Source organism: Nyctibius grandis, chromosome 5 (genome assembly GCF_013368605.1).
Source record: "Nyctibius grandis isolate bNycGra1 chromosome 5, bNycGra1.pri, whole genome shotgun sequence".
Taxonomy (NCBI): domain Eukaryota; kingdom Metazoa; phylum Chordata; class Aves; order Nyctibiiformes; family Nyctibiidae; genus Nyctibius; species Nyctibius grandis.
In genome coordinates, this window is record NC_090662.1 from 17,346,166 (window position 1) to 17,359,941 (window position 13,776).

A 13,776-nucleotide genomic window follows, 5' to 3' on the forward strand; every position below is an offset into this window, starting at 1 on the left:
CCACCGTGACGCATCGCACCCCGGGGACTCCTCCGCGCACTCAGGCGGCCCGGGCCCCCCGATTCCCGCGCGAACAGCCGCTCCGCTCCGCGCCCGCGCACCCGCCGCCAGGGTTCCCCAGCGCTCTGCCCGGGCCGGATCTCCCCCTTCATCCTGCTGAAAATCCCCAACAAAAATGCTTAAGGCGGCATTATCAAACCGCTCTGCTCCACTTCGAGCATAAACACGAGCACAGGCTCCCAGCTTTTCTTCCATACGGCAACAAACCAGTGCTTCTCTGAACGGGGCGAAGTTTTCCTTTTTTTTATCACCCAGCTCTTTAGAAAATCACAAACGCGAACTTCAAATGCTGCCTCCGTTCAAATAACCCAGTTATTAAATTAATTGCGATTTTTCCGTACGTCAGCCGCTTGGCCAACGCGCCCCGGCAGAGCGGTGAGCCGCGCAGGGAGGCGGGCGACCCCCTTCCACCCTCCACAAGCGGGGGCCCTGCCCAGCAGGAACACCCCCCGCCCCATCGCCACCACCGCTGCGGGCGCGGGGAGCTGCCCCCCGGGCCTGCGGGGCGCTCACCCGCACATTGCCCCTTCCCTTCGCCTCTAAGCGCTCCCCGCCACCTCGCCGTGAAAGAGCTGGGGCGGTGCCTGCTCCGTCGCGGCATTCAGTGCGCAGGCGCTGCGCCTGCGCAGTAGTGCGCGCCACGGCGGAGCCGGGGGTGGTGGCCAGGCCCGCCCCCTGGCGCCCGCTGGGCCGCGCTCGCCGCTGTCCCCGCCCGCCTCCGCCTCCAGCTCCGCCTGGGCGCTGGGCGCGGCGGGGAACTTCCCCTCAAGTCTGTTCGGTGGCGGGGGGGGGACTATGCGACCCAGCTGAGCGCGGCCCGAGAGGGGCGGGCGGGGCGAGAACAGGCGGCGCCAGCAGCAGCCCCGCCGCCGTAGCCAGAGTCGCCTGGCAGCCGCCCGCCTCAGCCCCCTGCTCTCCCTCGGCCGGGGCAGGAGCCGCCGCGGCCGTCCCATGTCCCGCAAGGCCAGCGACAATGTGGAGTACACGCTGCGGAGCCTGAGCAACCTGATGGGCGAGAAGCGGCGGCGGCAGGCGGACGGGTCCGCCGGCTCGGGCGCGGCGGCGGCGGGCGAGCGGAGCCTCATCGCCGCCGAGTCGTGCTCCAGCCTCAACAGCGCGGCGTCGGGCGGCGACCTGGAGCGGGCGGCGCGGCGGCAGTTCCAGCAGGACGAGACCCCCGGCTTCGTCTACGTGGTGTCGGTCTTCTCCGCCCTGGGGGGCTTCCTCTTCGGCTACGACACCGGCGTCGTGTCGGGGGCCCTGCTCCTCCTCAAGAGGGAGCTCAACCTGGACGCGCTCTGGCAGGAGCTGCTCGTCTCCAGCACGGTGGGCGCCGCCGCCCTCTCCGCCCTGGCCGGCGGCGTCCTCAACGGGCTGTGCGGCCGGCGGCCCTGCATCCTGCTGGCCAGCGGCCTCTTCACGGCGGGGGCCGGCGTCCTGGCCGCCGCCCGCGACAAGGAGACCCTGCTGGCGGGACGTGTGGTGGTGGGGCTGGGCATCGGTGAGTGCCGCGCCGCGCCGCCGGGCTCGCTCCCCTCGTCCCCTGCAGCCCCAGTCCGCCCTGCTCCCGGGTGGACCCCAGCTCTTGCCCCGGCGGGGGCAGGGTTAACCGAGCCTGAAACCCGCCCGTCTCTGCGCGTCTCCACAACCCGCGTATGTAGGCAGCTCGCAGACAAAAGGCGAACGTTAGCCCGTGGGGTTTGAAGTGCTCGGCTGCTGGCGAGGAAGATGCCGGACTGGGCTGGGGTCAGGAGAGGGGGCTGCTGCCCATCGCGGCGGCCTGTGGAAAGGGAGAGTGTGTGTGCTTGCCCTCTTCCTTTTTAGTTACGGGTGGTGTAGTCCTAGCCCGGTCTGGGGAGAGTTGGCTGGTTTCTGTACGAGAATGGTCTCACATTCCCGCTACAAATTCTTCTTTAGGGTGGTCTGTCAGTGTCAACAGCTCACACCCTAAGCTTTGCATTTCAGGGGGTTCTGGGAAGTCAGGAGCGAGGAGGAGATCATGCCTTTCTGAACTGTAGATACCTCTATTTGGGTTGCCCGCACAGCTTTGCTCTTCATTGGGCACTAAAGGAGTGCTTTTGGGACAAAGTGAGGTAGTAATCTCTCTGGTCAAATGAGATGACACTTGCCTTGGAAGGCTTTGGATTTTATCAATAGCATCCTGCAGAACTGAACATGAATTGCTGCTCTTAGACAGCCTTCCTGTATGCATTGCATAACTTGAAAACAGTAGGTTCTGGTAAAACTTTATAGTTGTGCCAAAGAACTTGAAATGATGAGGAGTGTTTCCTCTAACCTTTGAGACTGGGTTTTGTGTGAACTATGTCCTAAATATCCCCAAAATCTTGGTTGTTCTTCAGCTGCCATCCTGTCAGGCAGTAGTTTGAATTATACTCATCCAAGATGGGCTGTATGAGGTTATTCAGAGTCTGTGGACTATAGTATGTATAAAAAAAAAAAGGAAAAGAGAGAGAAGTAAATCTTTCTTACTGGGATCTTGCAACCCTTCCTATCTAAAAGTGTGAGGACAAATTGAGAATTAGACTTGTTTTCCTCTACATAGCAAAGTTCTGTTTCTTAGCCATTGAATAATTTTTTGAATTTTCTGGCTTGTTATAGACACACTTGCTGTGATGCAAGTTGTGGTCTTATTAAGGGGAAAAAGTTAGTGAGTCATAGTAAGGTCTGGCAAAAATAAAATTTACTCCATCCTTGAAAGGGCTCATGTTGTACTGTACTTTCCCGTACAGTAAGGGACATCTTCAGGTTGCAGTTTTTCTACCCCGAGTTGGGTGGTTGTTTTTTGTTTTTTAAATGCTACCTCTCTGCATTTTTTTTAATCAAGACTTCAGACTGCAGAATGTTGATAACATTTGTTATAATGTTCAGGAGACAGGAAGACTAAATTTGAGTATGAGGTGGCAGAACAGGTATTTTGATGACATTATGTAGCACATATGTTTAGTGGTAGATACTAAAAATATCAAATCTGATGTCTTTTTGTGTTTGTAAAGCTTCTCATGTTCTTTCTTGACCATAACTGGTTACATTGACAACTTCAGGGGGAAGAGAGAGGAAAGGGATGGATGGTTTGCTTGACTCTCGTGTTTGTGTGTCTTCTAGAGAGATACATAGGCATGTTGGAATTGTTATACAGTGGTGCAAATAAAGGACATCATTGGTATTGTTGGAGGGATATGAGACTTGGGGCTTAATATAATTAATGTATAAAACACAGAAATGGAAATTAGGAGCTAGGGGTTGTTCTTTCATACAGCCGTAGATCTCTTGTGTGGTCTGAGGAGAGAGATCTCTCTTTGGCCTCTTTTCACATCAGGGACAGAGATGATGGTTCTGCTGGGGCTCTGGAGAGCTGAAGTAAGGACTGAGAAATGTTTTGAGGATTTTGGAGCACAAAGACACTAACTTATATTTAAAAATATTATATTTTCTCCTTTTTATCAAAGGTTGCTCTTCTTTATGTGATGGAGCTTATGGCCAGAAACAAAGCATTACCTTAAATTGCTGTGACTGAAGCATCACAAGAGACTCCAGGAATTGCAGAATCCAATCCTAACAAGGTTTATTTTACAAAAGAAAAAAAATGTGGTTCAAAACTGTTCTCATACAGCAAACTGCAACAATCTCTACATTAAATCCCCCACCAGAGGGAGCTTGGATAATTTCATGAAGGCCTTAGAAACTGGTGGAACTTTTAACCAGTTTCTTCCCTTTCTTCTCTTGGAGCCCTCTGACTCTCATTTTACTGCCCAGAGTGAGCAAGAACTTCCTAGCGTTGATGTAAGGAGGTCGCTCAGTAACGTGACACTACAGTGACAGTGTGAACTGCTGAAACGCAAGGGTGCGATGGTGTAGAGTTATGACATGCTTTCCTACCTGCAATCCAGTAAAAACTTCTTAACTGTGTATAATTTTGTACGTTTTTGAGGTCTCTTTCCTGTAGCTCTCTGCCAACTGCACATCAAGAGATCTACTCCAGAATTATGTGTTTGCATGCATTTAATAAATGAATGACTGTGTTACGGGCAGTGCTGTGGTGCTGTAAATGCAGGTGCAGTGATGGTTACCTATGGGATTTCGTTCCACCCTTGCTGGTACAGGGCAGATCTGTGTTAATTGTGTCTGTGTGAGAAAACGGCCATTTTTCTCATGACTGTGATTTATAAAGGGCTACAGTTAAACTTTCAAGGATGAAAAATACAGGATATATGCTGAAATGAGGAACATCTCTCACTTGTCTGTCTTGTCCATTTCTTACCATTTTCTGTAGAGCTGTTTTGAGATAGAAAAGCTCTCCTTTTCTCCCCAGCAGTTACAGAAGGAGATGTTTCTGGAAAATAAAGACCTTCTCCCAAGGACAAGCTGAAGTCCTCTTTTATTGCAAATGTTGAATAGATTTTTATGGTTGGAAACAGTTATGTTCACCTTTCCCCCTCTCCCCCACAGTGTAAATACAAAATATATGGAATGCTAAAAAAAGGGAAACGATGTTCAGCATGAGCTTAGAATATGCTTAGATCTGTTCAGGTCTGAATTTCTAAATACATAGTTCATGACAACTTCAGGCAAAATGGCTTAAGAACAAGGTTTTGGCCATCATTCCCTTCCCCATGCCCATCCCATCCTGAGCAGCTCTGGTGTCCCTGACTCTTTAGGAATTGGGCTAAGCCTGGTGTCAGGAATGCAATGTTTGGATGGATATGCATTGCAGCAAATGTGGGCAAAATTCAAACATTTAGGAAATTGGATCGCCTGTACTCGGTAGCGCTTTGTATGAGCTTAGCTAGGAAAAACACTGCTACAAAGCGTATTTGGACCTTTTGCATCTGGCAATGCTGAAGGCCATAGCCTGTTGCTGAAGGGTGACTGACCACACTTGATACAGGATTGAGGGTCAACATAGGTTTGCCTTGCATTGGGTCTTGTAGTTTGCAGGCTTGGCAGGAAAGCCAGGTTCTTCACTTGGCTCATGTTTGGTCTGTCCTACCAAAGTCTGAGGACAGGCCAGAACTAAAACACCAAAGGTTAGAGCTAGGCATGGGCGTAGACGAGAGCTAATTCTACTGAAAACCTGGTGCCCTGAGAAGGGGCTGGAGGGTGAGTAGAGTAAGCACTGGGACTAAATGTAACAGAGACTGGAAAGGATAATAATAAATAGCAATGTTTGCAAAGTCACTTCTTTCTTAGGCTGTCATCAGTCCAATGTCCTAATTTTACAATCACTTCGTTGTCTGAACCCATTGGCCCAAAGTGTTTCAACGTCTCGCCGATCTGTGATGGGAGCAGTTTGTCCTTCTGTCATCTGAGGATGCTGAAGGCTTTAAGCCTGCAGCTGATGTATGTGGGTATTGGCGTGGTGTTTCAGGTAGTGTGCTGTTCAGATCACCTTTTCAAGAACACTTATGTGCTAGCTGTGGAAGGAAAGCTGTCTGAGCTACACAGAGTTCAGGGAGTGACAGAATTAAGCTTGCTCGTGCGGAGTTGATCTCTATCCTAATGTACAGTCATTAGCTGGATGATTAGATTCTCCTGTCTTGTTCAGCGTGCAGAATAGATGGTGCTCAATTAATGATCAGCTCTTCAGTGTTTTGTTTTGTTACTCAATGTGTGGCTTAGGCGTTACTTAATGCACACACTACCCAAGCCCTTGTGAAGGCAGAGTACTTCTTAGGACTACCGTGTGTGCATGCACTCTGTTACTGGGACTGAAATGGAATGGAGACCTGACTGGTGTTAGGTGCCTTGTCTTCTCTCTGACCCATGCCTTTGCTGGTACGTGATGTATCTCCACAACGTGAGCCAACTGCTCAGTGCTTGCTTTGTACTCAAAATGTCTGTAGTATTTTTTTTCTTAAAGGCTGTATTTGAATGTGACATATGTAGTGTTCCTGGTAGCATCTTTTTATTGCATATGTAGGTCATTTTCTGAGCAGAGGAAACAAGATTGTACACAGAATTAGGCAGGAGTGAAAAGCGCTGGCATATGGTTCAGGGCTTCCCTGGTGGGACTGGCTTCTGCTGACAGTAAGGTCCAGTAGCAAATAACAAAAATAACCAAATTTAACCAAAGGACTTGTATCATGTAGTACCAGCTCTGTATTATCTTTACAGTGGTTAAGTAAAGGTCCACCGTATCAGCTGGACTACTATGTATGCTGTGAAAATATTGGAAAATAACCACTATGACCTGATGCCTATTAAAGATGAGGATATGTGTACTTTTTTATTTTTTTTTTATTTTTTTTTTTTTTAGTTTTCTACTGAGCTTTTTCAGATGCTGTGTATTTTTATCTTGGAAAAAATGACAGATTAATCTCTTCCACCCCCCATGGGAAGCTCTAAAGCTTCAGTCTGTTTTATAAGTGAGAGTCAACCAGATATTTTTTAAAGGAGTTTATACCTTAGTACATTTTGGAGGAGAAAGTCACCCTCAGCCCCCAAATGTGCTGTGCTGCTTCTGGCAGATGCTTGTAATTTTCAATCCAGAGATTCATAGGCTATTTTTTCCTCCAGGAGACAGTGGTTTGTTAGTATAAGCTTGCAGTGGGGATGGAGGGGAATGGAGAGACAAATAGCCACGTTGTTGGAATCGACTCTTGTACTGCCACTGACCAGAGGTGCTCACCCAAGTTTGCAGGATCCGTAGCTACTGACATTAATGCGTGTGCTCAGGGTTGCATCTCTGCATTTTAAGAGCTTAATCTGTTCTTGAGCAAGAGCATCTGGGAGGATACATTAGCTTCTGACTGGAGCTGTGATCTTGCAGGATACCAGGAGTACATTAAGATGAAAAACTGTATCTTTTGAAGTCCTCTAATTTTGTGTGCGTTGGACAGTATACACGGTGCTATGCTCAGTTCACTGTCATGTCAACAAGCACTGACTCCATTATTGTTTTGTCTGATGGTGTAATACAAAAAGATCAGCATGTATACATAAATATTGCTGCCTTTGGCAAATGTTTAGTGACCATTTCAGAATAAAGTATTAAGCACACAGAGTTAGATCTAAGAGAATTTTTGGACTTTTGATTCTTCTGGAAGCTGTTTAAAGTAGTAAGGGTGGTGTTTCTTTTTGTTTGGGTTTTTTTTTACCTTTGTTTTGGGCTTTTTGCTGTTGGTTTTGTTTAACTTTAAAAAATTCCCATAGTTCATAAACCTTGAAATTGATTTTCTGTCTTTAAAACATGGGAATCTTGTAAAATATTTTTCCCTGTACTTGGTCAAACTGTTCTATCAAACATAATTCCTGTTGTATTTTAAGTATTTTTGTTCATTTTGGAAAAAATACAATGCATCTGCTTCATATGTGACATAAAATCGAAACTTCTGTGATCCTCTTACTCCTTATAAAAAGGCAACTTGAAGGAAGCTTGTGGTGTTAAACACAAGTGTTTCCTTACCTACCTTGAAAAATTCACGTGGGCACCATAGGTGGGCTTATTTTCAAAATGCTTTGCTTGCTACAGGAACAAGAGACCAGTGGCAGCCACTTCCCATGATGTTAAAGATAGCAAAACATTCAACTGGAACTCTTGGATTTGAGTGATGTGTTTGGCTGAAGCTTATACCAGTCCCATCAGCAGAGGTACAAGGCAGGACATCTGAGGACAGTCCAAGCAGCAGATTGGAAGTGCTAGCTACTGTCTTCTGCTGTGCACAGTCAGAATATGCACTTAGTTTTCATTCTGAGTGTGCTAGTGTGTACTTTGCCAATTGTATACTGAGAAGCAATGAAAAAAGATGTCAAAAAGAAGGGGGTTTTAAAGTTATCTTTTTATCTCATTATCAGTAGATTTCAAGATAATTAATTATAGCAGCTGTATGCTCTTTAGTGGGGTTTTATAGAATATATTGTATTTCTAAATACATTATTTTCTTTTCAGATGTAGTATTTTAGGAATCTTAGGGATTATTCCATGAAACTATGGTAAGCTTTTGGCTTGCAAATCCTACAGAAGTCCTGAAAATTGATGATTTCTACTTAAGATGGCTGGACTCAGACTGGATTACTGTGGCTGTGCTGCATGCTGGTACCACAGAGGTAAAACGGGCCTGATGGATAGCTTTGTTTGCAAAATTGTTTTACAGGTCTTCATTGGTGAAAAATTGAGTTTTCGTTTCTGACCTGTACAATCATTGTTGCTGGGGTGATGCTTGTGAAGAGGCTGGGTCAGGTGGGATGGTCATTGGAGCTTCTCAAAGCCTAAAACCAGTGACTGCTGAAGATCAAGAGCGCAGAGGTGTCCCTTTGGTTTCTTTTTGCAATGATTATGCCTGTGAACAAATAGCAAGAGAAGCAGTTATTAAATATGTTGTAGAGATCTTGTGCAGCACAGCTCTGGTTGAAGGTGTAGTCATTTCACTACATTAGCTGAACTATCTTTCTGTGCGTCTTACAATACCACTTGAATGCAAATTCTTCTAAAATGTATTTTGCTTATGATAATTGAAGAGATAAAGCTTTAAAAAACACGCTTTCCTGTTCTTTCCATTTCTGATCTTCCTCTAATTTGTTGGAGATTTTAAACATGTGGTTTTATTAAGGATTTATTCAAAGCAAATGCCTGTTCTGAAGGTGAATTTTTTGTAGGTAGCTTCTCATTTTGACTGTTTATATACCCAGCCATTGAAGTTTGGTTTCTTAGCTCAGGGAGTCTGTCCCTTCTTCCTTCGCAAGTCCCTTACGGATGTGCTGCCTGCGTGGATGAAATGTCCCACCGTGACCTCGGAGCCCCCCACGTGTCTGGCTGGCTGTGGATAGGCCATGGCATGCTTTCAGCCATGGTATTAGCAAATGTGTTTCTGCCTCCCCCTTGGTTTGGTCTCTTATTTGGCTAAATAGCAAGGGTGCCTGCCTCTTCTGCAACTGGGGACAGACTTCCTTCTCATGTTCCTCCCCTTCAAGCAGTGAATCCTCATTTGAAGTCCAACGCATGCCCTAGGGATTGCTCCTGGGTTAACTTTCCTGGGAGTTCAGCCACCTCTTTGCGTGGCCGTTGTGTTACTGGGCTCAGACACTGAAGCAGTTGTGTGGATTTAAAAAAAAAAAAATAAAAGAAAAAGAAAAAGTTTATGTTTATTGATACATGCAACTTTTTACCTTGGGCTTGTCCTTTAGTTGTCCCTCAGGGGTCTTCTCCCCCCTCCTCTAGAGATGGGTCTTCCTGTTGTGTATATTCAGGAGCTGTCACCCCAGCTTCTCTACTTGAACTTTTCTTCCCCGCTCCCTGATTTTTGCAGTGTAATTCAGCAAGGGAGCAGCTCTCTGGAGGAGGTTTGCCCTCCGTGGCTAATCTGAAAGGCTTCTTGGTTCTCATTAGAGCTGATGTTTTCCAGAAGCACCTGGCACCGACCCTGGGGCTCATCCTTTTCTGGTGAGCGTTTTACATCAATGAGTGCGTTCTGCTCCTGAGTGATGAGGCAGTTTCAAGGCAAAAAAATTTTCCAGGCAGCGTGGAAAACCCCGGTGATACCTGATGCTTTTAGTACGCAGGCTGACAGGCACTCTGCAAGACTGAACAGTCTTAAGGGAGAAGTGGGGTTTCCCTGGGAGGCAATTGCTTCAGGCCTCAAATCTAGAACTTTTCAACACCGTGTATTTGAGAAGGTCTGAGTTTTCACAGGTCTCATGCCAACTGGTAGCATTGAGGAGCTCTTTAATCTAATCAACAGCCAGCCAAGCACATACAGCTGCGTGCTCAGTTGTCTCTGAGGCAGTAATGAAATGATTGCTGATCTCCAGACAATAGATACAAAAACAGAAGATGCCAAAAATGGTGGAGAACCTGCTGTGTAAACAAAAACGTGTATCCAAAATTAGAGTCACCTGGCAATCGCCCATATTTTCTTAGTCTAGACAAAATTAAATAGCTTTAGAAACCTATACCATAAGTGGGAGCCCTAAGGCAAGAGTTTTCCAGCCTTTTCCCAGAAGTGGGAGTTTCCACAGGCTAACCTTTTCTGTCTCGGACAGAAAAAAGGAGTAACAGCCCTTCTTTTTCCCTTTTCGTTTGGTCAGGAGCCTCATGTGCATGGTTTTCTCCACTGTTGCTTCTCTTGCAAGGTTTCAGGGAAGCAAAACCAATAATTGTGGTTTTAATGTGCCTATGGACATAATCACTTTGGGAAAAGAAGATTCTTTTCAAGCAGGTGGAAGGAAGTATTGGGGATGTCTTTGTGTTTAGCTACAGCTCTTCTACTTTCCTGTTGTACTCTGGAAACCCAGAGGAATGTGTTCCAAGTTGGAAAGAGCAGAAGAGCCTGCCTGGTGTTACACATGTTGTATTGCCTATATTGTGGGGCATGTGGTCTTGTAAATTGGACACATGTTCCTGTGAGTGCTGCTTTGGGAGAAACATCTACTGAAGTGATCACTGGTACGTGCCAATAGAAGAAGGTCTTTAATTTCTGGTTGCTCATAAGAAATTCTTTCCTGTTCCTTGTCTCAAATACTTGTTCTGTGCCAGAACAGCACAGAAACCTTACAAAGCCTTGAACAATTTGCCTTGCTTAGTAACTTCTGATAGTTTTCCAGGTATATTTTTGTAGTTTTAACACTCCTGCTCTTGGTTTACCAGATAAGATCTTTGAACATAGGCATACTTGAAGGCACGAACAATTTGAAATTTAAATCCATCTTGAACTGATTGCACCCCTAATGAATAGGTGGATGTGGGATTTCTGGGTTGGTTGCCTTCTGCAGTTCAACCAGGTCTTGCTGTGCCATCTGTCCCACTTACAAGGGTGAGAGGGGAGCAGAGCTACAGGTATTCCTTCTTTTCCCTAGTACAGTACCAGAGTAGAGCTGCTGTGCCCCGAGGAGCAGGAAGGGAGAAGGAGCACTAGTGCCATCCTGTTCCGGTGCTCTGTGTTGCAGTTCGGCCTCCAAAGCAAGACCAGAACAGCTGGTGGAAACAGGGAGCTCCTGTTCCCACTCCTCTGTTTTGCCTCCGCTAAGTTACCATTGATTCCTGTCCAAAGCATGTAGTAGTACTACAATACTTGTTATCTGTAATTCTGTGGGTTTTTTAACCAATATTATGAAAGATTCAAACAGTATGGCCCATTACTTTTTTACAGCTCTAATCCTGGAGGAACTTGCAGTACTTAACATGGAAAAAATACAGTTGTAGATTGGCTGTCTCTTCAGCTGCATGTTCAGAAATGGATAGGCAGTCAGGATTCATTAATTTCTTTAAGGAAGAGTTAGATGATCCTGATGCTGAAGACAACAACCTTCTGAGTATGTCGCAGTTTTGTTTTGTGCTGCTAAATTGGCAGTTGTAGCATAGGCTTCGCATTCTGCCATTTAACAGAAAAAATTATCAGGGAATTATGGAAGAAAAAAAAAAGCTACTATCTTAAAGATGCCCAGAGAAAGCTAGAAGCAAAAGCTGTGTATTGAAGCTAATAATTATATTTATTAGTTACTTATTCCTGAGCTTTTTATAGGAAAAGTGGTAGATAACTAAATATATCGATGAAAGCTATGACGATGAGGCTGGAGCAACTTCAGAAATCTAGAAGGATAACTGAAGCACAGAGCCTATGTGAGGTGTTGGAGGCAGGGAATGTTTTTGCTGCCTGTTTGGACATCTAACTGGACTGTAGTTGGGAACAGGGAGAGTTGGGAGCCTAAGTTCTAGTATAGTTGATGGAGGATGGTATATCAGGATCCCAAAATTAGATGCCTCGAGTCAGAGCTAGTACTCCTTTGGAATCTACTTGTCTCGTGTGTGATAGTAGGAGAGAAACACGGCTTTTTGCGGTATTTTTTGTGTGATTACAGTTTGTCCTGGTTTGGCCCAAACCAGGCCAATTAGTCTTAGAGAAACCAAAGTCACTGCTAAATTCCTCACTGCTTACAAGTGAAGAGCCAAAGGGGGGTCGCACCTGCAGGGAGGAGCAGACAGGGCAGGTGACCCAAGATTGACCAACGAGGTATTCCATCCCATACACGTCATTCTCACTTTCCTATTTATCACTAACCCACTGCCTCCTGGAGGTGGGGCCCAGGAGGGATGGGCCCTCCTGTCTCCCACTGATTGGTACCAGCTTTGCCAATTCTCCAGTTAAAAGCCTGCAGGTGTGATGGCAGGGAGAGCTACTGCGTTTTCCCCTCTGCCCGTGCTGGGGGGAGCAACTCTGCCTGAGGAGGATTTCCAAGCTCTTGATCTTGGTTTTGTATATATTTGTATATATTTGATTATTTCTATTATTCTTATTATACTCTTTTTCATTATTATAGTTTATTAAAACTCTTTTAACTTTCCAACCCATAAGTCTCTCTCCCTTTTCCCTTCCCTTTCCCTTGGTGGGGGGAGAGGGTTAACAGAGAGCATCTGCCACCGGGTTAATAGCCGGCCCAGCTTTAAACCGTGACACGGTTCAAGTCAATGTGCTATATGTGTTGTTCCTAGCTGTATTAGGACTTACTCTGCCAAACTGTTATTTTGAACTTAATTTTCTGCTTGTAGCTGCCCGCCTAGGAAGTTTTGTTTAATTGTGAGATTAAGGAGACAAAATTGAAGGGACTCACCAATAAGTACTTGCTCTCTTGATTTGGTTGGTTCATTTTTTTTAGGGTTGTTGGTTGGAGCTATGGTGGATCATGGGGAGAGTCTAACATTTGAGAAAAGCAGCGTCGTAACAGATGAACTAGAGCACAGTGAGCATGGAGGAAGAACTGGTTAAGACCAAAACTGCATGTACTTTAAGCATGCACTTCAGCAAATGTTTGCATATGAGTGACCTTTTTTGTTCATTCACAGGTCCTTGATTATTGGACTGTTGAGGTCAGTAGTAGCTATGTCAGCACAGGAATGGGGAATCTGCCTGAGGGGAAAAGGTAAGACTGGTTTTATTCGCTGTGGAGTTCAGCAGCTAAGTCTTTTGCCTCATAGGCTCCCTGCTCCTGCATTAATTGTAGGCGCTGCTGACCTCACCAGTCCAATTCGCCTTGGAACAGCTTGGTACAAATGGAAAGCCAGAGCCATCCGGACAACTTCAGGATCTTAAAGAAACGAGTGAAAAAGACTAAATATTGTACATAGGCATTCATGATATTTTAGCCCAGGAATTCAATCACTGGTAATGTTTTGAGCTGAATACTGAGGTCTGGTTTTGTGCTGTATGTAGTTTTTTGATAGGGGGAGAAATAAGGCACAGAATCCTTTCTGTAGATCCTTGCTCTTGTAATGATTGACTGGCATGTTCCTGGAAAAAAATCATTGGTGCATATAGCGGAAATCTGGGCACACATTGAGTAGAGCATTACACAAATAACGTCACCTTCTCTTTTAGTGAGTTGGAATGTACTTTACTAAATTCTTTGAAAGCTTGGATGAGAAGGTACTATTTATCTTAAAATCTGGCTTTGGGGCAGAGCACAATAGTTGTCTACGCTAGTATGCTATATGTGATTACCTCTGCACGTCTTAACTGTCCTGCAGGTTTAGGGCTTCCTTCCTCTCCTGACCCCAGTCTGCAGGTTTACTAGTTGGGGTAAACAAAATATTAGCATGTTCAACAGCATGTGTGCTTCTGAAAAAGTGATAGTTTCAAGGCATAATTTTTAGGTCAAGCTCTGTTGTTGTTCTTTTGCCTTCTTTTGTGCCTGCTGATGGTGACTTTAAAGTAAGAAAAGATGCAGCTTATGTTTTGCCTTTGATTCTGCCTATCTCCACCTATTTCT

General features: G+C 45.6%; 1 protein-coding gene across 1 annotated transcript in view; it reads left to right on the forward strand.

Moving 5' to 3' along the window:
* The first annotated feature begins 883 nt into the window (after positions 1-883).
* The window catches only part of SLC2A13 (solute carrier family 2 member 13), a 174,141-nt gene continuing 161,248 nt past the window's right edge, over positions 884-13,776 (forward strand). The window contains exon 1 of the mRNA XM_068401084.1: positions 884-1,561. Coding sequence (XP_068257185.1) covers positions 1,012-1,561 — 550 coding nt within the window. The 5' untranslated portion in view covers positions 884-1,011. The remainder of the gene's footprint in view (positions 1,562-13,776) is intronic.